This window comes from Gorilla gorilla, chromosome 22 (assembly GCF_029281585.2).
Source record: "Gorilla gorilla gorilla isolate KB3781 chromosome 22, NHGRI_mGorGor1-v2.1_pri, whole genome shotgun sequence".
NCBI classification, from domain to species: Eukaryota; Metazoa; Chordata; class Mammalia; order Primates; family Hominidae; genus Gorilla; species Gorilla gorilla.
Genome location: NC_073246.2, coordinates 48,236,848 through 48,262,348, shown reverse-complemented (window position 1 = coordinate 48,262,348; position 25,501 = coordinate 48,236,848). Strand labels below are relative to the sequence as shown.

Below are 25,501 nucleotides of genomic sequence, written 5' to 3'. Positions count from 1 at the left end.
AGACTGCAGTGAGCTGTGATTGTGCCACTGCACTCCAGCCTGGGAGGCAGAATGAGACCCTGTCTCAAAGAAAAAAAAGAATGGGCAGTCATGGCCCCCAACTAAACTGTCCTGACAGGCCTTACACCCAGTCTGTCCCCTGAATGCTGGCAGGACAGAAAAGCAGAAGCATCCAGGAGGCAAGCAGTTGAGGAAAAGTGAGCAAGGACCACCCACCACAAAAGAGACTGCCTTCTACACACGAGGACCACCCACCCTGAAACAGACCAGCCTCTGCACAGGGACCACCCACCCTGAAACAGACCAGCCTCTGCACAGGGACCATCCACCCCAAAACAGACCAGCCTCTGCACAGGGACCATCCACCCCAAAACAGACCAGCATCTGCACAAAGCGAGAGGACCACCTACCCTGAAACAGACCAGCCTCTGCACAAGGACCACCCACCTCGAAACAGACGAGCCTCTGCACGCAAGGCCTAATCCACACAGTCACCCTCAAAGCGTTAGGAATACATCTCCCTATAAGTCCCAGGGGCCAATGGCAACTTTGCCAACCTCCACCCAAGGGCTGGGCTCTGTCCCAAGTGTTCTGAGAAATGGGTCTCACTGCCTGGGTCAGAGGGGCAGGTGACCGGAACACAACCCCAAGCCTGGACTGACATCCATCGTCTGCCAAGGGCCTGAGAGCTGCCCAGATGCCTGACTCAGGAAGGGCCTCCACACTCAGCACGGCTGACAGCTCAGCCCTCTAGCGGAGGGCCTGGCAATGACGGGGCACTGCTACCTGTGGTCCCCAGTGAGGCCACCCACAGCAGGTGCAACCCACCCCACCCAAAACCTCCTCCCTGTGTGGTATTCTCCCCGGCACCCCAGCACCCACACCCCATGCACTGAAGGGAACTGCCACAACCACGAGGGCAGAGGCTGTGTCCCAGAACACAGCTCAGGGGCAGGCCACAGGGGCCACTCAGAAGACAGCATGGAGGGGCCGATCAGCGCCTTTATGTTATACAAGTCAATGTGAAACAACAAAACAAGTTTTCTGACAAATACAAATGATATAAATAAAGAACGCAATACACTTTCAACCAGCATATTCTAATAAAGCCTCGACTGGCTTCTGTCTGAATCAAGGCGAGGAGCGTTCTCATGGGACCTCGCGAGAAAGGAAAAACAACATACACAGAGGAGTGCATTTTAGAATCGATCCCGGGTACCTTTACTATTTGGGCGTTTTTCTCCATTTCTGATTGTAACTTCTCCTTCAGCTCGGCTGCAAGAAAAACAAAAAGCAGCTCAGGCCGCTCCATCTCAACCTTTTCAGTGACCCGACTGCCCAGGAAACGACCAGGCTCTGGCACCCACTGGACACGTGCCAGCATTCACGGGCTAGCAGGATGTGTCTGTGATGATGCTTGGCTTTAATAACAAACTGAGGACACCGTGACTTCCAGACACACAGGATGATCTAAGACAGGAGGTGAAGGTCAGCCCTGGGTCGCACCTATCACAGACCACCTGGAAACCTGCTCTAATAGTCTCCTGGCCACAAAAACCCAAGGGCCCCAGGGCCCCCTTTGTTCACCCCTCTCACGGTGCCAGACACCAGGCAAGGTGCTGAGAACAGAGATGGGGAGACGGTGCTAGGGCGCCCCAGCTCCCAACCCCAAGAGGGAACAGGCACTAGAATGCCCACACCGAGCCCACACGCTGCCCGTGCCCGCCTAGCCATGCAGTACCTGCTTCCTGTCCACACCTGAGCACCACCTCCTCCTTCTCCCGTGCGTGCTGCTCCCTGAGGAGCTCCAGCTCGTGCTGCTGCCTGCTCTGTAGCAGGGCCAGCTCCTGGGCACGCCGGCTGTTGAGCATCTCCCGCAGCTCCGTCAATGCCGTCTCCTTCTCCTTCTGGAGGTTGGCCTGTGTCAGCTCCAGCTGCGCCGTGTGCATGTTGCTCAGACTCAGGCGCAGCGCCTCCAGTTCAAGGCCATGCATGGCCTGCGGTGGAGAAAAGGCCTCTGATAAGGGCCCATGGTCAGAACCAGGGCGCATCAGGGAGACACAGAAGCATGAATGAGAAAGAGCAAGGAAGACACAGAAAATGAAACAGCAGACATCCCCTGGAAGCAGGTGCAAGACACAGAGGCCCGGATGCCACTGAGATGCCACCGAGCTCCTCTGCCAGCGACCCCACAGCGCATCACCGCCCTAAGCACCAGCACCCCGAATTCCCTCACTGTATGACAGCACTGTGTGTACCTGGAGGGGGCTTCGCAGCTGACAGGGAGAGCAACCGGCCCTGAGGTCAGTGTGTCACTCACGTGGCCTGCACCTGACCAAGCCCCCTGACCCCCGGCATCCACGTGTGTCTCCTCCACCGGCCCTGCTGATGGCCCCACACACAGAACGTGGAAACAGACAACGCAGAGAAAGGAGACAGCAGCGCCCACCCCACCCCCACCCGGATGCCCACTGTGCCCTGTGGTGATAACAGAGCCCATGCTGTGAGCCTGTGCGGGCCCCGCCGGGTCACCTGACTCTGCTGCAGGCCAGCCTCATCTTCACGGCTGCTCTCCAGGTCAGTAATGGCAAATTCACATTCTTGTTCACACTCCTGGGGAAAAAACGCAAAGAATGTGGTCCAGAATTCACATGAGAAGCCACAGTGATGTGCTCAAGAACTGATGACGCACGTCCTCACAAAACCCCGTTCGCAGCTGTTCACAGCAGCACCACTCGCAATGGCCAGAAGGTGGGAGCAACCCAAATGCCTCCTGAGGGATGAATGGTTGAACAAACGTGGGCTGCCATTCAGCCGCAAGAAGGAACAAAGCCCCAACTCAGGCTGCAACACAGAGGAGCCCTGAAGACGTGAGGCTGAGTGACAGAGCAGACACAGAAGGCCACGTGTGGTGAGGTTCCGTTTACATCAAGTGTTCAGGATCTGCAAATCCGTAGACATGGAGCAGCCTGGAGGCTGCGAGGAGCTGAGGGAGGAGAGCGGGGTGGCTGCCGCAAGCACCGGGCTTCCTTCTGGGGTGATGATAATGTCTGGAACCACTGGAGATGGTGCTCACACACGCTGTCAATGTACTAAATGCCACTGAGGTCTGTACTTTAAAATGGTGAATTGTATGCTTGTTAATTGTATCTCATTAAAAAAAAAAAAGATGGAAAAATATTAAACTCGCTTAAATCACAATGTAAAGTCAAAGTCCCAGAAACAGGCCAGGCATGGTGGCTCACGCCTATAATCCCAGCACTTTGGGAGGCCGAGGCAGGCAGATCACCTGAGGTCAGGAGCTCGAGACCAGCCTGGCCAACATGGTGAAACCCCATCTCTACTAAAAATACAAAAATTAGCCAGGCGTGGTGGTGGGCACCTGTAGTCCCAGCTACTTGGGAGGCTGAGGCAGGAGGATCACTTGAACCTGGAAGGCAGAGGTTGCAGTGAGCTGAGATCACACCACTGCACTCCATCCTGGGCAACAGAGCGAGACTCCACCTCAAAAAAATAAATAAATAAAATAAAGTCCCAGAAACAGAAGCTGTGGACTCTCCCCACGCCACAGCAGTGCTGCCACGGGAGGAACAAACAACCTGCTCTCAGGAAAAAGGGGGAAATGACGCCTACAGAGAGAAAATGTGCATAAAATGCCTGGAAAAAGCGGGTACCAATGAAAGGTAAACCAATCTAGAGACACAAACTTTAAAGATCCTTGTATGGCCACTAAATCAGCAAAAGTTGGGAAGAATATTACGAATCCTTAGTGCCACCACAGTCACAGGAAACAAATGCACCCAAATGCTACCAACATCAGAATCAGCTGCTTCAACTTTTTTCTCAGCAGCCGTTTTGGCAACATAGGTCGAGCCACAGAAAGCCTTTCCCTGTCTCAACATTCCCACCTCTGGAAACCTTTTCAGCAGCAATAACCCAAAGGGAAAAGAAAAGCTGCAGGGGGTCCGTCGGCACGGATCCCGAGCCCACCATCACCGTGGCCCTCCCTGCAGGCTCCTGCCCCTCGACTGGCGCCTGGGACGTATCCCCTGCCTGTGGAAGTGACCATTCTCCGGCTTCCCCCGCATCAGCCAGGCACCTTTCTGGGCTCCAGGTGACCCACTTGCTCACAGAGTACTTCAGATTAAAAAATGACCCAAACTAAATTTTTCTGCCCCAACTTGGGAACTGGCTAGGGATGGAGAGATACAGGCTTGATACAGTTGCAAAGGCTAGAAAGGCCCCCAGAGGAACTAGACAGGGAAGGGCGGCATGGTGGGCTCCACAGGGGCTGCCTGTGCGGGGACTCGTCCCCAGGGCGGGCGGCCACATGAGTGCAGCAACATCTCCCTTCAACGTCAGGAGCTCGGGCCGGGAGCGGTGGTTCACACCTGGAATCCCAGCACTTTGGGAGGCCGAGGCAGGTGGATCATGAGGTCAGGAGATTGAGAACATCCAGGCCAACATGGTGAAACCCTCTCTCTACCAAAACTACAAAAAAATTAGCTAGGCGTGGTGGCAGGCGCCTGTAGTCCCAGCTACTCGGGAGGCTGAGGCAGGAGAATGGCGTGAACCTGGGAGGCAGACCCGGCAGAGCTTGCAGTGAACAGAGATTGCGCCACTGCACTCCAGCCTGGGCGACAGAGCGATACTCCATCTCAAAAAAAAAAAAAAAAAAAAAAAGAAAAGATAAACAAAACTGATAGATCATTAGTGAGATTAACCAGGAAAGGAAGAGAGAAGATCCAAATAAGCTCAACTGGAAACTAAATGGGAGACATTACAACCAATACCACAGAAATACCAAAGATCACTCAAGGCCACTATGAACACCTTTATGTGCACAAACTAGAAAACCTGGAGGCGATGGATAAATTCCTGGAAATATACATCCCTTCGAGATTAGACCAGGAAGAAACAGAAATTCTGAACAGACCAGTAACAAGCAGCAAGACTGAAACAGTAATTTAAAAATTGCCAACAAAAATTGTCCAGCACCAGAGGGATTCACAGCTGAATTCTATCAGACATTCAAAGAAGAATTGGTACTAATCCTACTGAAACTATTCCAAAACATAGAGAAAAAAAGAATCCTTCCTAAATCATTCTATGAAGTCAGTATCACCCTAATACCAAAACCAGGAAAGGACATAACAAAAAAAGAAAACTACAGACCAATATCCCTGATGAACACAGATGCAAAAATCTTCAACAAAATACTAGCTAACGGAATCCAACAGCACATAAAAAAGATAATACACCTGGGTTTCATACCAGGGATGCAAGGTTTAACACACACAAGTCAACAAATGTGATATACCCCATAAACAGCATTAAAAAGAAAAATCATATGATCATCTCGATAGATGCAGAAGAAGCATTTGACAAAATCCAGGATCCCTTTACGATTAAAACCCTCAGCAAAATCGGCATAGAAGGGACAATAAAAGCCATTCATGACAAACCCACAGCCAACATTATACTGTAAAGGGAGAAGTTGAAGGCATTTTAGAACTGGAAAAAGACAAGGATGCTCACTTTCACCACTGCTCTGGAGTCCCAGCCAGAGGAATCAGACAAGAGAAGAAATAGAGGGCATCCAGATCAGTGAAGAGGAAAAACAGTCCCTGTCTGCCGATGACAGGATCATTCATCTAGAAAACCCTGGAGACTCATCCAGAAAGCTCCTACATCTGATCAATGAATTCAGTAAAGTTTCAGGACACGAAATCAACATACACAGATCAGTAGCACTGCTATACCCCAAAAGTGACCAAGCTGAGAACCAAATGAAGAACTCAACACCTTTTACGATGGCTGCAAAAAATAAAATAAAATACTTAGGAATATTCCTAACCAAGGAGGGGAAAAATCTCTACAAGGGAAACCACAAAACACTGCTGAAAGAAATCACTGGCTGCGCACGGTGGCTCACACCTGCAATCCCAGCACTTTGGGAGGCCGAGGCAGGCGGATCACGAAGTCAAGAGATTGAGACCATCTGCTGAAACCCCGTCTCTACTAAAAATACAAAAATTAGCTGGGCGTGGTGGCACATGCCTATATTCCCAGCTACTCTGGCGGCTGAGGTAGAAGAATCACTTGAACCTGGGAGGCGGAGGTTGCAGTGAGCCGAGATCATGCCATCGCATTCCAGCCTGGGCAACAAGAGCGAAACTCCGTCTCAAAAAAAAAAAAAAAAAAAAAAGAAAGAATTGATGACACAAACAGATAAAAAAACACATCCAGATTGGTGTGGATGCAGTGAAAACAGAAAACCTTTACACTGCTGGCGGGAACGTAAACTAGTACAATCACTATAAAAAACAGTATGGAGACCAGGCACAGTGGCTCACGCCTGTAATCCCAGCACTTTGGGAGGGCGAGGCGGGCAGATCACCTGAGGTCAGGAGTTCAAGACCAGCCTGGCCAACATGGGGAAACCCCATCTCTACTAAAAATACAAAAATTAGCTGGCCGCAGTTGTGCACGCCTGTAATCCCAGCTACTTAGGAGGCTGAGGCAGGAGAATCACTTAAGCCTAGGAGGCAGAGGTTGCAGTGGGCCAAGATTGCACCATTGCACTCCAGCCTGGCCAACATGGCAAAACCCCATCTCTACTAAAAATAAAAAATTAGTCAGGCGTGGCGGTGCATGCCTATAATCCCAGCTCCTCAGGAGGCTGAGGCATGAGAATCACTTGAACCTGGGAGGCAGAGGTTGCAATGAGCCGAATTTGCATCACCGCACTCGAGGCTGGGCAACAGAGCGGGACTCCATCTCAAAAAAAAAAAAAATAAGTAAAAAGCATGTAAAGCAGGAGCATCACTTGAGGCCAGAAGTTTGAGACCAGCCTAGTGAATGTAACGAGACTCCATCTCTACAAAATATTTAAAAATTTGCTAGGCATGGTGGCGCATGCCTGTGTACCCAGCTACTCAGGAGGCTGAGTAGAAAGACTGCTTGAGCCCAGGGATGGAGGCTGCAGTAAGCTACGATTGTGCCACTTACCGCAGCATGGGCAACAGGGTAAGACCCCGTCTCAAAATTAAAAAACAAAACAAAACATGTCCAGGAGGCCAGGTGTGGAGGCTCATACCTATAATCCCAGCACTTTGGGAGGCCAAGGCAGGAGGATGGCTTGAGACCAGCAGTTAGAGCCTAGCCTGGTCAATATAGTGAGATCCCATCTCTACAAAAAAATTTAAAAATATTCCCTGCCTTACTAGATGTGAGAAAAAATAAAATAAAAAATAAAAATTATATTAAAACGTGTCTAGGGAAAGGGATATTTTTGGAAGACTGATCAGATGAAAATGTGGCACTCAACTTGAAGGGACTCCCACGAGCCATAACACAGACTTCTCACAAAAGTAACACAAACACCTCACTAAAAAAGACCACACAATGTGCTACTCCAAGCGGAATAATGGACATATGGAAAACAGAAAACATTCAAGGAACCAAAAAAAGATCCTGAGAAGTGGCACCCACAGCAGACCCAAAATAATAAAAGTGATCCAAATCAACCCGAGCAACACATTCCATTCAAAGTGGATGGGCTGGCCAGGCACGGTGACTCATGCCTGTAACCCCATCACTTTGGGAGGCCAAGGTGGGCAGATCACTTGAGGTCAGGAGCTCAAGACCAGCCTGGCCAACATGGGGAAACCCCATCTCTACTAAAAATACAAAAATTAGCCGGATACGGTGGCACACGTCTGTAATTCCAGCTACTCAGGAGGCTGAGGCATGAGAATCTCTTGAACCTGGGAGGTGGAGGTTGCAGTGAGCTGAGATGGCGCCACTGCACTCCAGCCTGGGCTACAGAGTGAGAATTCGTCTCAAGAGTTTGAGACCAGCCTGGCCAACATGGCAAAACCCCGTCTCTACTAAAAAAAAATACAAAAATTAGCCCAGGATGGTGGCGGGCACCTGTAATCCCAGCTACTTGGGAGGCTGAGGTAGGAGAATCACTTGAACCTGGGAGGTGAAGGTTGCAGTGAGCCGAGATCACACCATTGCACTCCAGTCTGGGCAACAGAGAAAGACTCCATCTCAATAAAAAACAAAGTGGATAGGCTCACTGCACCTCCAAATACCAGGCCAAAGTGGAGACCAATTCACTCACAAAAATAGATGTACAGTTAAAATAAGTTTGAAAATATCTCTAGGAAACAAAAAATTATGCAGAATAACACAACCTATTTTAAAGAATCCAAATAGAACTAAAAACAGCAGGAACAAAATTAACAACTCTGGACATATTTAACAGCAGATTATATACAGATGAACAGAGGTTTAGAAAAATGGGAGATAACACAGATAAAACTATCCAGCCTACGGCCAAGAGCAAAAAGAAGGCAAGCACAAAAGTGGGCTGAGCTATACGTATGTGATATGGTTGGGCTGTGTCCCCGCCCAAATCTCATCTTGACTTGTAGCTCCCACAATTCCCACGTGTCATGGGAGGGGCCCAGTGGGAGGCAACTGAATCATGGGGGCGGGTCTTTCCCATGCTGGTCTCCTGAGAGTGAATAAGTCTCACTAGATCCGATGGTTTTATAAAGAGGAGTTCCTCTGCACAAGTTCTCTCTCTTTGCCTTCCACCATCCACCTAAGATGTGACTTGGTCCTCCTTGCCTTCCACCATGATTGTGAGGCCTCCCCAGCCACGTGGAACTGAGTCCATTAAGCCTCTCTTCCTTAATTACCCAGTCCTGGGTATGCCTTTATTAGCAGCATGAGAATGGACAAATACGGTATGCAAGAGAAGTCTAAACACTTAATGGAGAGAAAGAACAGGTAGAAGGTATGATGGAGATACTGGTTAGGATTTGAGAGGCAACAGATGAGAAAAGCATCATCCACACATTGAAGAAAACCCTAGATCCCAAGCAGAATCAAAGACATCATAAAAAGCCACACCTGGTGTGATAGTTAACACTGTCAACTTGATTGGATTGAAGGATACAAAGTATTGTCCCTGGATGTGTCTGTGAGGGTGTTGCCAAAGGAGATTAAAATTTGAGTCAATGGACTGGGAAAGGCAGATCCACCCTCAATCTGGGTTGCCACCATCTAATCAGCTGCCAGTGTGGCCAAAATAAAACCAGGCAGAAGAGCGTGGAAGGACTAGACTGGACTGGTTAGCCCTCTGGCCTCCATCTTTCTCCCATGCTGGATGCTTCCTGCCCTCAAACATCAGACTCCAAATTCTTCAGCTTTCGGACTCAAACTGGCTTCCTTGCTCCTCAGCCTGCAGATGGCTTACTGTGGGACCTCACCTTGTGATTATGTGAGTCGATGCTCCTTAATAAACTCCCCTTTATATATCTATCTATCCTTTTAGTTCTGTCCCTTTAAAGAACACATAAAATCAAAACTGCAGAACACCAGACAAAAGCCTTCAGGGTGGCCACGGCAGTGAACACAAGCTAGAGAGGGGCAGAGCGAAAACACCGGCAGGCAAGACACCAACCGCCAACTATATGTCTACGCTAGCCAGGCTTTCAAGAAGGGAAATAAAAACAGGCCAGGCACAGTTGTTCACACCAGTAATCCCAGCACTTTGGGAGGCCAAGGTGAGCAGATCACCTGAGATCATGAGTTCGAGATCAGCCTGGCCAACATGGTAAAACTATCTCTATTAAAAATACAAAAATTAGGCCGGGTGCGGTGGCTCACGCCTGTAATCCCAGCACTTTGGGAGGCCGAGGCGGGTGGATCATTTGAGGTCAGGAGTTCGAGACCCGCCTGGCCAACATGGTGAAACCCCGTCTCTACTAGAAATACAAAAATTAGCCAAGTGGTAGTGGCATGCACCTGTAATCCCAGGTACTCGGGAGGCTGAGGCGGGAGAACCCCTTGAGCCTGGGAGGCGGAGGTTGCAGTGAGCTGAGAATGGGCCACTGCACTCTAGGCTGGGTGAGTGAGAGACCCTGTCTCAAAAAACAAATAAATAAATACAAAAATTAGCCAGGCATGGTGGTGCACACCTGTAATCCCAGCTACTCCGGAGGCTGAAGCAGGAGAATCGCTTGAGCCCAGGAGGCAGAGGTTATAGTGAGCCGAGATCACCGCTCCAGCCTGGGCGACAAGAGTGCAAGAGCAAAACTCCGTCTCAAAAAAAAAAAAAAAAAAGACACATTCATTATTCATATTCACAAAAAAGCTAGAAGCAAGAAAGATGTCCCTCACCAGGTGAGTGGATAAACAAACTGTGTACCATGCACACAATGAAGTGCTAACCAGCATCAAAAAGGAATGAGCTACTGATCCATCTAAAACTTGGATGAATCTTCAACTCATTTTGCTAAGTGACTTAAAAAGTTGGACCCAAAAGCCTACATATTATAGAATTCCATCTGTAGAACATTCTGGAAAAGGCAAAACCATAGAACAAAAAACAGACCACTGGTTGCCAGAGGCTGGGGAAGGAGAGAGCGGCTGGTTAGAAAGAGGACACGGGCCCTCTTGGGGGCTGGGGTTGTTCTCGAGGGTAACTGAGTGGTGAATATGACTCTACACAACTGTGCATCACAAAGAATGAACTTAAAAGCATGCAAATTTTAGGGTGGCAAGGTGGCTCACACCTGTAATCCCAGCATTTTGGAGGCCGAGGCAGAAGGATCACTTGAGCCCAAGAGTTCAAGACCAGTCCTGATAACAGTGAGACCCTGTCTCTACAAAAAAATAAAAACAAAACTTAGCCAGGTGTGGTGGAACGTGCCTGTAGTCCCAGCTACTTGGGAGGCTGAGGTGGGAGGACTGCCTAAGCCTAGGAGTTCAAGGTTGTAGTGAGCCGAGATTGTACCGCTGCACTACAGCCTGGACAACAGAGCAAGACACTGTCTCAAAAAAAAAAAACAGTCCGCGTGGTGGCTCATGCCTGTAATCCTAGCACTTTGGGAGGCCGAGGTGGGGGCGGATCACCTGAGGTCGGGAGTTCAAGATCAGCCTGACCAACATGGTGAAACCCCATCTCTACTAAAAATACAAAACTAGCCAGGCGTGGTGGTACATGCCTGTAATCCCAGCAACTCGGGAGGCTGAGGTAGGAGAATCGCTTGAATCCGGGAAGCGGAGATTGCGGAGAGCCGAGATCGCGCCACTGCACTCCTGCCTGGGCAACAAGAGCGAAACTCCATCTCAAAAAACAAAACAGTATGCAACTTTAAAAAATTGACCAGGATGTTGTGGGATCCCAGGATAGGAAGTAGCCAGTGACCAATGAACCTGACTACATACTCACCAGTGAAGACACAACCTTAGTGAGGGGCTGGGGAAGAGAGGAGTGACCTGAGTAACCTTGGAAAACAGTTGTGACTGGAAACTGAAAATGGAGACAAAGGAGCTGTAAACACTTAACTCCACTTCGTAAATTTGTTTCTTATATGATGTGGGTTGCTAATTCTGAAACTATTATACACTTACAGGAGAGTTGAACAAATAAGTAAATAAATGGGGCCGGGCGTGGTGGCCCACACCTGTAATCCCAGCACTTTGGGAGGTTGAGGCGGGTGGATCACCTGAGGTCAGGAGTTAGAGACCAGCCTGACCAACATGGTGAAACCCCAATTAGCCAGGCATGGTGGCAGCACTTGCAATCGCAGCTACTGGAGAGGCTGAGGCAGGAGAATCACTTGAGCCCAGGAGGCAGGGGCTGCAGCAAGCCGAGATCCTGCCACTGCACTCCAGCCTGGGCAACAGAGCGAGACTGTCTCAAAAAAAAAAAAAACAAAAAACAAACAAAAAAAAACAACCTTCTAATTTTTTTTTTTTTAAAGTAAATAAATGGCAGAAGTGAGAGCCAGGCTTCTCACTGTCTGAGAAGGAAACTGCAAATAAACCTGGGGGGGAGGGCAGAATGAACTCTGTGGTGCTGTATTAGGCTATGAGGTATCAGTATGTACTCCTATTTAATCTATATGTCTATAAATACAAATGAACATAAATACAGCTATGAGTGTACACAGACTAGCTCCCAGGCACACCCTTCCTCACTCTGTCCACGGAGAGAGCCCAGAAGCAGCAGCAACATCCCAGCAGGAGTGAGCACACCTAGTGCCCAGGTCTTGCTCTCAACATCATAATCCAGTAAAAGGCACCAAGACTCCTTGGAGAAACAGCGGACTCAGAACAGAGACAGGGCCTACACGATGAGCCTGCAGCACCAACTTGCAGTGTCACAAGCCAGGATGTGCTTCAAACACATGACACAGGAGCCAGCTGAAGGGGCTCCCCACGGACAGAGCTGCAACAACTTAAGAATCAAAATAATGTTGAGGCTACACTAAGCTGTGATGGCACCACCATACTCCAGCCCAGGGGACAGAATGAGACCCGGTCCCAAGAAGTCAATAAATAAATGAAGAGTGGGTTTTATAGAACCCACCAGAGACTGTTCTTCCAGGCCTCACCTAGGAGTTAGATCTTTCCTGCAATAATGCAGATTAAAAACTAAACTTGGCCGGCATAGTGGCTCACGCCTATAATCCCAGCACTTGGGGAGGCCAAGGCAGGAGGATCACGTGAGGTCAGGAGTTTGAGACCAGTCTGACCAATATGATGAAACCCCTTCTCTACTAAAAATATAAAAATTAGCCAGGCGTGGTGGCATGCTCCTGTAATCCCAGCTACTTGGGAGGCTGAGGCAGAAGTACCACTTGAACCTGGGAGGCGGAGGTTGCAGTGAGCCGAGATCACGCCACTGCACTCCAGCCTGGGCAAGAGCAAAACTCCACCTCAAAAAACAAACAATTTGCCGGCCAAGTGCAGTGGTTTACGCCTGTAATCCCAACACTTCAGGAGGCTGAGACGAGCAGATCACTTGAGGTCAGCACCAGCCTGACCAATATGAGGAAACCCTGTCTCTACTAAAAATACAATAATTAGCCAGTCATGGTGGTGGGTGCTTATAATCACAGCTACTTGGGAGGCTGAGGCAGGAGAATCGCTTGAACCCAGGAGGCGGAGGTTACAGTAAGGCAAGATCGCACCACCGCACTCCAGCCTGGGCAATAGACAAAGACTCCGTCTCAATAAAAAAAAAAAAAAACAAAAAAACCCCAAAAACCAAAAAACAACCAAACTTGCCTAAAGCAGTGTGAACTGAGTCTAGCTAGAATCAAATGGCTAAAATATAGGCTTTTTCTGTGTGTGTGTGAGATGGTATCTCGGTCTGTCTCCCAGGCTAAAGTGCAGTGGCACCCAGCTAATTTTTGTATTTTTAGTAGACAGGGGTTTCACCATATTGGCCAGTCTGGTCTCAAACTCCTGACCTCGTGATCCGCCCACCCTGGCCTCCCAAAGTGCTGGGATTACGGGCGTGAGCCACCATGCCCAGCCTAAAATATATGCTTTTAACATAACACTTTAAAAGTAGTCAATTCCAAACTTAATGTTTTCCTCCACATGCTAACAAAAAACATGTCAATAAAATAAAGGTAATCAACTCAACACGTGTGGAATTCATCCCACCAGGCACATGGCAGAAACCTGGGACATGCAGACTGACCACAGCCTCCCTGCCCTGCCAGGCTCTCAACTGGCACAGGACTTCCAGTCACAAACCGATGATGTGAGAAACGAGGTACCAGGCCTAAGAAACAGGCTGAACAGACAGGTGAGCCAATCGACAAGGGCAACTAGAATAAAGGGAATTCATGACATTCCACAAACTTATGAAGGGTGGCTTCTCTTCAATGTCCCATGGGAAAAACAAAAAAGGAAGATCACAAGGGAGGCAGATTTGAGCTCAGGGAGAAGGGTATGAAGAGAGGCTTTCCATTCACAGGCAACACTAAGAACGTGCAGGCGGCAGCACGTGGGGCCTACAGGGTGAGCCTCTGCCTCCAGCTCTCTATGCTTCCAGTTTCCACTTCTAAAGAGAGGCCCTGCAGAGATGGAAGGTCCTCTCACTGGTTTGGATTTCTACAACATAAAGAAATCCTTTGACAAAGAATACACCTTAACAGAGAACTTAAAGAATACCTTTGTGAACATCCCACGCTGTTCTGCTGGGTGGTCACTGATTGTGAAGATCCCACGCTGTTCCGGCTGGTGGTCACTGATTGTGAACATCCCACACTGTTCTGGTGGGTGGTCACTGACTGTGAACATCCCACGCTGTTCCGGTGGGCGGTCACTGACTGTGAACATCCCACGCTGTTCCGGTTGGCGGTCACTGACTGTGAACATCCCACGCTGTTCCGGTTGGCGGTCACTGACTGTGAACATCCCACGCTGTTCCGGTTGGTGGTCACTGACTGTGAACATCCCACGCTGTTCCGGTTGGTGGTCACTGACTGTGAACATCCCACGCTGTTCCGGTTGGTGGTCACTGACTGTGAACATCCCACGCTGCTCTGGAGGATGGTCACTGACTGTGAACATCCCACGCTGTTCCGGTTGGTGGTCATTGACTGTGAACATCCCACGCTGCTCTGGAGGATGGTCATTGACTGTGAACATCCCACGCTGTTCCGGTTGGCGGTCACTGACTGTGAACATCCCACGCTGTTCTGGTGGGTGGTCACTGATTGTGAAGATCCCACGCTGTTCCGGCTGGTGGTCACTGATTGTGAACATCCCACACTGTTCTGGTGGGTGGTCACTGACTGTGAACATCCCACGCTGTTCCGGTGGGCGGTCACTGACTGTGAACATCCCACGCTGTTCCGGTTGGCGGTCACTGACTGTGAACATCCCACGCTGTTCCGGTTGGCGGTCACTGACTGTGAACATCCCACGCTGTTCCGGTTGGTGGTCACTGACTGTGAACATCCCACGCTGTTCCGGTTGGTGGTCACTGACTGTGAACATCCCACGCTGCTCTGGAGGATGGTCATTGACTGTGAACATCCCACGCTGTTCCGGTTGGCGGTCACTGACTGTGAACATCCCACGCTGTTCCGGTTGGTGGTCACTGACTGTGAACATCCCACGCTGTTCCGGTTGGTGGTCATTGACTGTGAACATCCCACGCTGCTCTGGAGGATGGTCATTGACTGTGAACATCCCACGCTGTTCCGGTTGGTGGTCATTGACTGTGAACATCCCACGCTGCTCTGGAGGATGGTCATTGACTGTGAACATCCCACGCTGCTCTGGAGGATGGTCATTGACTGTGAACATCCCACGCTGTTCCGGTTGGTGGTCATTGACTGTGAACATCCCACGCTGCTCTGGAGGATGGTCATTGACTGTGAACATCCCACGCTGCTCTGGAGGATGGTCATTGACTGTGAACATCCCACGCTGCTCTGGAGGATGGTCATTGACTGTGAACATCCCACGCTGTTCCGGTTGGTGGTCACTGACTGTGAACATCCCACGCTGCTCTGGAGGATGGTCATTGACTGTGAACATCCCACGCTGTTCCGGTTGGTGGTCATTGACTGTGAACATCCCACGCTGCTCTGGAGGATGGTCATTGACTGTGAACATCCCACGCTGTTCCGGTTGGTGGTCATTGACTGTGAACATCCCACGCTGCTCTGGAGGATGGTCATTGACTTGCTTCTGCTGCAGCTGTTCCAAGTCCTCTCTCTTCTCTCCATCACAGTCCTCCGGCTAAGAAGGGGAGGGCCAGAAAGAAGCATTTAAAGCAAGGTCCAGGGCTGCAGCCTCAGGCCCTTCCCAGCTCCTCTATCTGCAGGCCTGTGCTGACTTCATTTAACAAGTAGAGCTCACTTCCACCTGTTCAGAACGTGCACCTTCCGCATTAACAATTCTCAAGCTCTAAACTTTTTTTTTTTTTTTGAGACGGAGTCTTGCTCTGTCGCCCAGGCTGGAGTGCAGTGGCACAATCTCAGCTCACTGCAATCTCTGCCTCCTGGGTTCACGCCATTCCCCTGCCTCAGCCTCCCTAGTAGCTGGGACTACGAGCGCCCGCCACCACGACCGGCTAATTTTTGTATTTTTAGTAGAGACGGGGTTTCACCATGTTAGCCAGGATGGTCTCGATCTCCTGACCTTGTGATCCGCCCACCTTGGCCTCCCAAAGTGCTGGGATTACAGGCATGAGCCACCGCACCTGGCCAGCTCTAAACATTTTTATAATGCAAGTAATTTCCCTAATGATGTTCCTGCCCCTCTTCTTAATGAATTCTACTTTTTTTTTTTTTTTTTTTTGAGACAGAGTCTTGCTCTGTTGCCAGGCTGCAATGCAGTTGCACGAACTCGGCTCACTGAAACCTCCACCTCCTGGGTTCAAGTGATTCTCCTGTCTCAACCTCCTGGGGGTTTCACCATGTTGGCCAGACTGGTCTTGAACTCCTGACGTCAGGTGATCCACCCGCCTCGGCCTCCCCAAGTGCTGGGATTACAGGTGTGAGTCACTGTGCCCAGCCTACAATTTTTTTTTTTTTTTGAGACAAAGTTTCACTCTGTCGCCCAGGCTGGAGTGCAGTGGCATGACCTCAGCTCACTGCAACCTCCGTCTCCGGGTTCAAACGATTCTCCTGCCTCAGCCTCCCGAGTAGCTGGGACTACAGGCGCATGCCACCACGCCTGGCTAATTTTTTTTTCTTTTTTGTCTTTTTTGAGATGAAGTCTCACTCTGTCACCCAAGCTGGAGAGCAGTGGCACAATCTCAGCTCACTGCAAGCTCTGCCTCCCGGGTTCACGCCATTCTCCTGCCTCAGCCTCCTGAGTAGCTGGGACTATAGGTGCGTGCCACCATGCCCAGCTAATTTTTGTATTTTTAGTAGAATTGGGGTTTCACCATGTTGGCCAGGATGGTCTCAATCTCTTGACCTTGTGATCTGCCCAACTCGGCCTCCCAAAGTGCTGGGATTACAGGTGTGAGTCACTGTGCCCGGCCATGAATTCTACTTTGAAAAAGAAATTTAATTAATTTTTTGAGACAAGGTCTTGCTCTGTCACCCAGGCTGGCGTGCAGTGGTGCAATCACGGCTCACTGCAACCTTAACCTCCTGGGCTCAAGTGATCCTCCTGCCTCAGCCACCTGAGTAGCTGGAACTACTGGCATGCGCCATTGTGCCCAGCTTATTTTTTATTTTTTTGTAAAGACAGGGTCTCTGTTCATTATGTTCCAAAGCTGGCCTCAAAATCCTGGGCTCAAGCAATCCTCCCACCTCAGCATCCCAAAATGCTGGCAATACAGGCATGAGCCACAGTGCCCAGATTAGCTTGCTTTAACAAGATGATTCACTAAGAACATTTCCCTTTCTTCCCAAAATAGCAAAGAAAAATGACAGTGTCGACTTTTCGGGATCATTAGATGAGTCACAAGATGAATGCAGAGAGAGAGCACCCATGGCCAATGATGATGGCAAAACTGACGTGAAAATAAAATCTCAGACAAGTCTTCATTTGACAATACCCTAGATCAATCTTTTCAGAATCAAGAGGAAGTGAGGGACGAAAAGGGGACACAATAGTCTCAATCAGCTGCCCGCTCACATGAATGATCACACTTCAAAGGAACCTGGACCATCCACTTCCTAAAGAGGACACTTCTAATGTTTGTGTGTCAAAACTTAGTTGATACGAAGAGGTTGGATCAAATTTCTAATAAAGTTGTTTTAAATTATTGCTTTATTCTTACTTCTTCTGTAAATTACGTGTAAAACAACTTAAAATGACAAAACAGTAAGACGGCCCAGAAATCTAGATGATAAATGGTGATAACTATTTTTCCTGGTATTTGATACAAATATGAGTTAGAAAAGTGCTAGAACCACACTTCTTAAGCCTTCTATAGCACTAGTTAAATCTTCTTCAGCCAAAGTTTTTGTATTTTCTTCTGAAATTCTTGACCTCTGGGCAATTTTTGGATGGTTCTTTTTTTTTTTTTTTGGAGATAAAGTCTCGCTCTTGTCCTCCAGGCTGGAATGCAATGGTGCGATCTCGGCTCAGTGCAACTTCTGCCTCCCGGGTTCAAGTGATTCTCCTGCCTCAGCCTCCCGAGTACCTGGGATTACAGGCGCCTGCCATGAGGTCCGGCTAATTTTTGTATTTTTAGTAGAGATGGGGTTTCACCACGTTGGCCAGGCTGGTCTCGAACTCCTGACCTCAGGTGATCTTCCTGCCTTGGCCTCCCAAAGTGCTGGGATTACAGGCATGAGCCAATGCGTCCGGCCAGGTGGTTCTTTTACCAAAAAATGGCCTCTCCTCATTTTGTTCCTCATCTATAACTGAAAGGTCAAATTCTGCTTTCTACCATTGCTTTATTTTTATGATTTTTTTTTTGAGACAAGGCCTTGCTCTGCCGCCCAGGCTGGCGTGCAGTGGTGCCACCATAGCTCACTGTAGCCTCAAACTCCTGGGCTCAGGTGATCCTCCCAACTCAGCCTCCTGAGTAACTGGGACTACAGGTGTGCACTGTCATGCCCAGCTAATTTTTATATTTTTCATAGAGACAGAGTTTCAACCATCCTCCCACGTTGGCCTCCCAAAGTGCTCGGAGCCACCACGCCTGACCTTGCTTTCTGCCATTTCTGAGTTAACTTTCAGAACTGAGACAGCCGTTGCATTGGTTCAACTATTTTTCCATCATGCACTTAACAAATTGTAAGGCAACATAGCCGAATCCTGAATATTTACCACAAAGTCTTTCTGCAATTCTACCTTCGCTTATAACCATCCTGAAAAAAACCTAAGATCTTAAAGTTGGTTAAAAATATGTCTTATATCAGCTGGGCATGGCGGCTTACGCCTGTAATCCCAGCACCTTGGGAGGCCGAGGTGGGAGGATCACCTGAGTCAGGGAGGTCAAGGCTGAAGTAAGCTGATTGGGCCACTGCACTCCAGCCTGGGCGCCAGAGGGAGGACCTGTCTCCAACAAAAAGAAAAAAGACTTATGCTAGAAATCATCAGTATTTACCTAACAGTTAGTGATCAAAGTAAGCAATTTATTATATGTTGGAAAGCACAATAATTTCTCCCTCCCCCTCACACACACACACACACACACACACACACACACACACACACACACACATATCTTATGCTGTTCAATAAGCTCACTAGACTCTCCATAGCCAAACCTCTCACAATTTATAGATGGGTAAAATAAAACAAATGCACCTTTAATTATGTTTAAAGCACTGGTACAACTATAACATAAAGGTTCCTCGAGGATTCCTGATCTCCGGACGCAGCATGACCAACCATCTGAGAGGGGAGTGCCCTGGCCTGGGACATTATTCGGCCACACAGCCACCAGCTGCTAGCTTTAAACAGTGGACTCCTTCCTAGAATTTCACTTTTCAGAAGATCATTATTTTGAACACAAAATTACTCCTATTTTAACATCTACAACTGGATTAAAGGCATACTAAACTCAAATATCATGAACTATTTTATAATACATATGAAAAAAACTCTTTAGACTGAACTGATGATGTACAATGATATAATCAGAAAAAAGTTAATGAAATACCTGCTTCTTATAGCACCATTGGTTTTTATATACATAATTGACAAAATGGCTTAAGAAATTTGATTCCTAACTTAGTATACAGCAGAAAGACAATGGCTCTGTTCTACACATACTACTTAGTTTACCTATACGTGTATAAAGAAAATAAATTTTAGCCAGGTGGGATGGCTCACACCTATAATTCCAGCACTTTGGGAGGCCGAGGTGGGAGAATTACTTGAGCACAGGAGTTTGAGACCAGCCCTGACAACACAGTGTAACACTGTCTCTACAAATTTTTTTTTTAAGTTAGCCAGGCATGGTGGCACATGCCTGTAGTCCCAGGTACTAGGGAGGCTGAGGCAGGAGGGTCACTTGAGGGCAGGAGGTCAAGGCTGGAATGAGCCATGATTGCGCCACTGTACTCCAGCCTGGTCAAGAAAACAAGACCCTATCTCAAAAAAAAGTGGAAAAAAGCTGATGTCCAAGATCCAACAGGGGGTAATACCTGATGACTGCATGTTTAGCTTATTAAAATGTCAGGAATTCTGTGGAAAAAGCTGACTGGTACCTGACCTTTGCCCACCATTTTAGAGCCAATGGACAGGAAGAGGAGGTATGTCTCTGCTGATGTCAAGCTGTAACTGTGCAGAGGAATTCAGGATGACGATGTGAGATGAAAATCAGTCAGGCCCTGCCATGCCTTCATTCCATGAAGAATCCTGGCTGCAAGAGCACATACATTTTCCTAGAGAAAGTATCCTTACATTTTACCAGCTTTTGGTTTTTAAAATATTGCTTTAAACAGTTAAGTTACTACTCATAGCAACAGTTATTTTATAAGTAACAAAACGCTTTACCTTGGCCATCTTGCCATTGTTTCACCAACTTTTGTGAAAGCAGACCCCTCCTCACATCTACCACACCACCCGATGCTTGAGGGTGAAGTGTCCTGTCCACTGTGGTCACGAGGAGGTGACACAAAACGCAGCAAGTGGAGTGAGTGTGCGTGTGCATCTCTAAGTCAAGGGGACCAGTAATGGCCCTGGTATTTATAGATTCCTTTAAGATGTCCAAAATACATGTTTTATTAGTGGTATAGTTAATTCTAAAATGGAAAAAAAATGTTATGTAAGTAACCTAATGTGTTTATTGTAGGAAATACCAAAAACCATAACAACGAAAAAACCAACAACTCTATTCCTTTCTGACCACCATTGTTAATTTTCTGGTATATGCCCTTCTGGTTTTGAAAACAAAAATCAAAATGCTTTTCATCAGATCATCTTCCTGAATGAAGGCATGCATCAAATAGCAGAGTTAGAAACTAAGAGAGTCTCTACCTCATGAAACAGCAAAGTATGAGTGTTTAATCAGGAGTCTATACCATGCCTTCTAATGTTAACGACCCATCAGTCTCCAAATACAATTTACCACAAAATGTGCTAACTTTGGAATGGTTTTCTGATAGGATCCTGAGATTCCCACATATATTTATCAGCTTACTACTTTTAAAACGTCTATGCAGGCCAGGCACAGTGGCTCACGCCTGTAATCCCGACACTTTGGGAGGCCAAGGCAGGCAGATCACGAGGTCAGGAGTTCGAGACCAGCCTGGCCAATGTGGTGAAACCCCATCTCAACCAAACAAATACAAAAATTAGCCAGCCATGGTGGTGTGCGCCTGTAATCCCAGCTACTCGGGAGGCTGATGCAGGAGAAACGCTTGAAATCAGGAGGCAGAGGTTGCAGGGAGCAGAGAGCGTGCTGCTGCACTCCAGCCTGGATGACAGAGTGAGACTTCGCCTTAAAGAAAAAAAAAAAAGTATGTGCAACCAGAGGGCAGGGTGCAGTGGCTCACGCCTGTAATCCCAGCACTTTGGGAGGCCAAGGTGGGTGGACTGCTTGAGGTCAGGAGTTGAAGACCAGCCTGACCAACATGGTGAAACCCTGTCTCTACTAAAAATACAAAAATTAGCTGGGTTTGGTGGCGGGCGCCTGCAATCCCAGCTACACGGGAGGCTGACGCAGGAAAATCGCTTGAACCCAGGAGGCAGAGGTTACAGTGAGCCAGGATTGCACCACTGCATTCCAGCCTGGGCAACAGAGTGAGATTCCGTTTCAAAAAAAACCAAAAACCAAAAAACAAAAAACATATGCAACCAGAATATATCAAAAGTAACTTTCTGCCCAGCATGGTGGCAGAAATCCTGTAATCCTGGCACTTTGGGAGCTTGAGGCAGGAAGATCGCTTCAGCCTGGGAGGCAGAGGTTGCACTGAGCTGAGTTCGCGTCACTGCGCTAAAGCGTGGGCAACAGAGAGACTGTATCTTAAAAAGAAAACAGGAAAAAAAAAAAAAGACACCAACCCAACAACCAAAAACACTCAAGAGATAAAAAACAAAATTCAGGATTTGTAGGTAGAATAACACAAATTTTAACTGTTGGCAACAACTCAATTTTTTAAGTAAAGCAGGATACATACATTATGACCTTGAGCCAGATTCTGCCTTTGGCCACCAGTTTTCCAGCAAATCCTAGCAAACATCAAAGCCTGCACCCATTCTGCTGCAGCAGCAGGGACACTCAACACCTAAGGCCCTCGTTCATAATTCATACAAAAGGCCCAAGGACAGCCCGCCTCCAGGCAGGTTCGTAGGCCCCCAAGGAGCCCGGAAGGCCAGCCCCTTCAGGACTCAGTGTGCACTCACCTGCCACACCTGCCCATGGGGGTGCCCCTGCAGCTCACAAGGCCTCAAGCAGCAGACCCAGTCTCCTCCAGCAACACACCATGTCTGCAACACCTTCACCCCTTCCCTCTTCATCTCACTTTTAGTAAAAAGGTAAAAGACAAATGTGACAAGCAGGTGCATTTACAACTATGTGAAGGAATATTATGTTTTAAATGTCCCAAGAAACACCCATCAAAGGGGCTGACACGACCACACATGAAGAACTCCCAGTCTTCCATTACAAAGCAAACAACTGACACTTGTCTTCAAGTAGTTAATCCAAAACTTCTCAAAATTACATAATAAAGATAAAACAGGGCCAGGCGCAGTGGCTCATGCCTATAATCCCAGCACTTTAAGAGGCTGAGGATGGAGGATCGCTTGAGCCCAGGAGTTTGAGGCTGCAGTGACCTGTGATCACACCACTGCACTCCAGCCTGGGCAAGAGAGCAAAACACTGTCTGGAACAAACAAAAGAAAAAAAAAGAAAAAGAAAAAAAAGAAAACCCAAATTTATTAAGAATAAAACCATAGGCCGGGCGTGGTGGCTCATGCCTATAATCTCAGCACTTTGGGAGGCCGAGGCGGGCAGATCACGAGGTCAGGAGATTGAGACCGTCCTGGCTAACACAGTGAAACCCCACCTCTACTAAAAATACAAAAATTAGCCAGGCGTGGTGGCGGGCGCCTGTAGTCCCAGCTACTTGGGAGGCTGAGGCAGGAGAATGGCACGAACCCGGGAGGCGGAGCTTGCAGTGAGCCGAGATCGCGCCACTGCACTCCAGCCTGGGCGACAGAGCGAGAATCCATCTCAAAAAAATAAAAAATTAAATAAAAAGAATAAAACCATAAAAATTTACTCACTGTTTTTTTTTTTTTTGAGACAGAGTATCGCTCTGTCACCCAGTCTGGAGTGCACTGGCGTGATCTCGGCTCAATGCAACCTCTGCCTCACAAGTTGAAGCTATTCTCCTCCCTCAACCTCCCGAGTAGCTGGGATTACAGGTGTGCGCCACCATGTCCGGCTAATTTTTGTATTTTTAGTATAGACAGGGTTTCTCCACGTTGGCCAGGCTGGTCTGGAACTCCTGACCTCAGGTGATCCGCCTGCCTCGGCCTCCCAAAGTGCGGGGATTACAGGCGTAAGCCACTGCACCCGGCCCTCACTTTTTATAAACTAAAATAACACCCTCTTTCCTCACTTTTGAAAGGCAAAAACAGACCAAAGACCATCTTTAGTAAATCACACTAGAAATCACTAGAAGATAAGCGAAATGTTCAAATACAACCTTGAGCAAATCTACCTGAGCTGCAAAGGCCCCTCCTGCCCCATCAGGGGTGTCGTCACATGATGTGCTTTTGCAAATGTCCCCTCCTCCACAGAGTGCGCTGTCCTCCTTGGTTACCGGACTCTCCTCCTGGACAGACGCATCGACAGCCGAGCCCTTCCTCTTCGCCGTCTTTTTCTCCGAATGCGAACTGTCACCTTTTGTTTTTCTCTGTCGGAAGTGAGCAAGCTGCGCAAAAACGTAGATAAGTAGTAAAGGCAAAGGTAAGTGAGAAAAAAATAACAGAACCACAAAGTCAACAGACTGGTGGGGACCATGAGGCCCGAGGGCTGACCCAGTCTACTCTGCCACACCTGGCCAACAGATGGCTCTCCACAAACACTGCCTTCATCAATATCTATATCCAAGGGGTCTAACAATGAGGACTGCTAATTATGCCTGGTAAAGAAAACCATACGACTGATTGGCAGAATAGCTTTCCTAGCCCTTGGCAGTTTACAGAAAAATAAAACTTTAAAAAAAATTTGTATAAAAGATTGATAGCTTAATCAAGGCATATTTAAGTTTTAAAATGATATAAAAGCTAAATCTCTCCCTTCTTGCCCCAATTTTCCCCCAAATGAAGAAATATATAGCCCAGCCAAAACTTCCTAGCCATAGATTCTGAGACAAGATACAGAAATAGCAAAAAATTAATTAAGCCAGGTCAATCTCACATCTTCCTTTATGGAATCAGATGTTCTATTTTTCATGACACAGCTCACCAAAGCACCAGGGACATCCACAGAGCATCGCCCATCAGAAGGCACAGCCTAGCTCTCTGCTCAGTCCTCAAATCCGAGAGTTTGAGACTATGTGCGAGCCTCATCTCCCGCTAACGTCTTACTCAAGAGGTATGCGATCGATCCCACATCAGCCTTTCACGGGGAGACATCTGTTCCCTCAAAAGACAACTGTGGCCACAAAAACAAACGCATGGAACACACATTTGTGTAAATGATAACACAAGTACACAAGCTCATGGACCCAGAAAAATTACACAAGGCCATTTACACAAGAAAATGGTCTCTCAAGGAAATATTTTCTTCAAAGTCAACCTCATGTCGTTTATTTTCATGTCCTTCTCCACCACACCTATCCATGTCAGGATATAACACAGACCTGGTCTGCGGCCTGCCTCGCCCTACAGGCGGCGTCATGTGCCTCCCTCCCCCCTCCACCCTCCTGGGAGCTCTGCTCCTGTTCGCAGCTCCCTGCAGGCTCCGGGCTCCCCTTCCCCTCCTGCCGCCTCAGCCCTTCCCCGGCCTAGCCCCGCGTCCCCTGCCCGCCGTGCCCGGGAGCCCCGCTCTTCCCCAGCGCCCCGGCCAGAACATCCTGGGGGAGCCGCGCGCACCTCGCAGAGAGGCCGGCCTCGTCCCGGCAGCTCCCGCGGTTCCGCCTCGCGCTTTCGGGACCCCCTTTCTCCTGCCCCCGAGTCATGGGCTCTGCGCGCTTTATTCCCACGAAACCTAGGACGGTGGCCATCAAACCGAGCGCTTTTTCACGGCGAAACCCCGGGCGGGATAAAGACGGGAGCGCGTCCCTCGAAGGCGCCCGGCGCCAGCGCCGCGTGGGTTCCCGGCAGCGCCACGCCAGGCCCGGACGGGCAGGACGCGAGCCCAAGGGCGCGGGAAGAAGACGGCGGCCGGGAGCGCCGCGGGGGCCTTTCACACAGTAGGGACTGCAACGCCGCGAGAAACGCGCGGGGAAAGCATCTCCGAAGGACGAGGCGAAGGCGCACCCTGGGGAGGCGCTGCAGGCCACCCGCGCCACGCCCCCGGCCCCGGCCGCGCAGGAAACTGGCCCTAGACCAAGCAGCCACCCGAATACCGGCCGCCCGCCCCAAGCCACCCGGTCCCGGAGGACGCGGGAGCCACTGGAAAATGCAGCCTGGGGTCCAGCGCCTACCGTGCCCCACCCACTCCGTGCAGCCACGCCCCGCCCCTGTAGCCCCGCCCTGCAGCCACACCCCGCCCCGGCATGCACCGCGCCCAGCCCGCACACCACCCCCCCCCCCCCACCCGCCGCAGGCGCAGCCCCGCCCCGGCCCG

At 49.0% G+C, this 25,501-nt stretch overlaps 1 protein-coding gene across 14 annotated transcripts in view; it reads right to left on the bottom strand.

The window, feature by feature from the left end:
- The window catches only part of PCNT (pericentrin), a 122,111-nt gene that overhangs the window by 96,162 nt on the left and 448 nt on the right, over nucleotides 1–25,501 (bottom strand). For 7 of the 14 annotated variants that reach the window (XM_055373800.2, XM_055373805.2, XM_055373803.2 and 4 more), the window contains exons 2-6: nucleotides 23,427–23,639; nucleotides 13,996–15,576; nucleotides 2,533–2,613; nucleotides 1,742–1,997; nucleotides 1,220–1,275 (exon numbers count right to left, since the gene is read on the bottom strand). In XM_055373800.2, the coding sequence (XP_055229775.1) occupies nucleotides 1,220–1,275; nucleotides 1,742–1,997; nucleotides 2,533–2,613; nucleotides 13,996–15,576; nucleotides 23,427–23,639 (2,187 nt within the window). Of the gene's footprint in view, nucleotides 1–1,219; nucleotides 1,276–1,741; nucleotides 1,998–2,532; nucleotides 2,614–13,995; nucleotides 15,577–22,101; nucleotides 22,220–23,426; nucleotides 23,640–24,804; nucleotides 25,352–25,501 lie in introns of those variants that run through there. The other 7 variants (XM_055373809.2, XM_055373810.2, XM_063702556.1 and 4 more) reach the window with 3 other exon arrangements.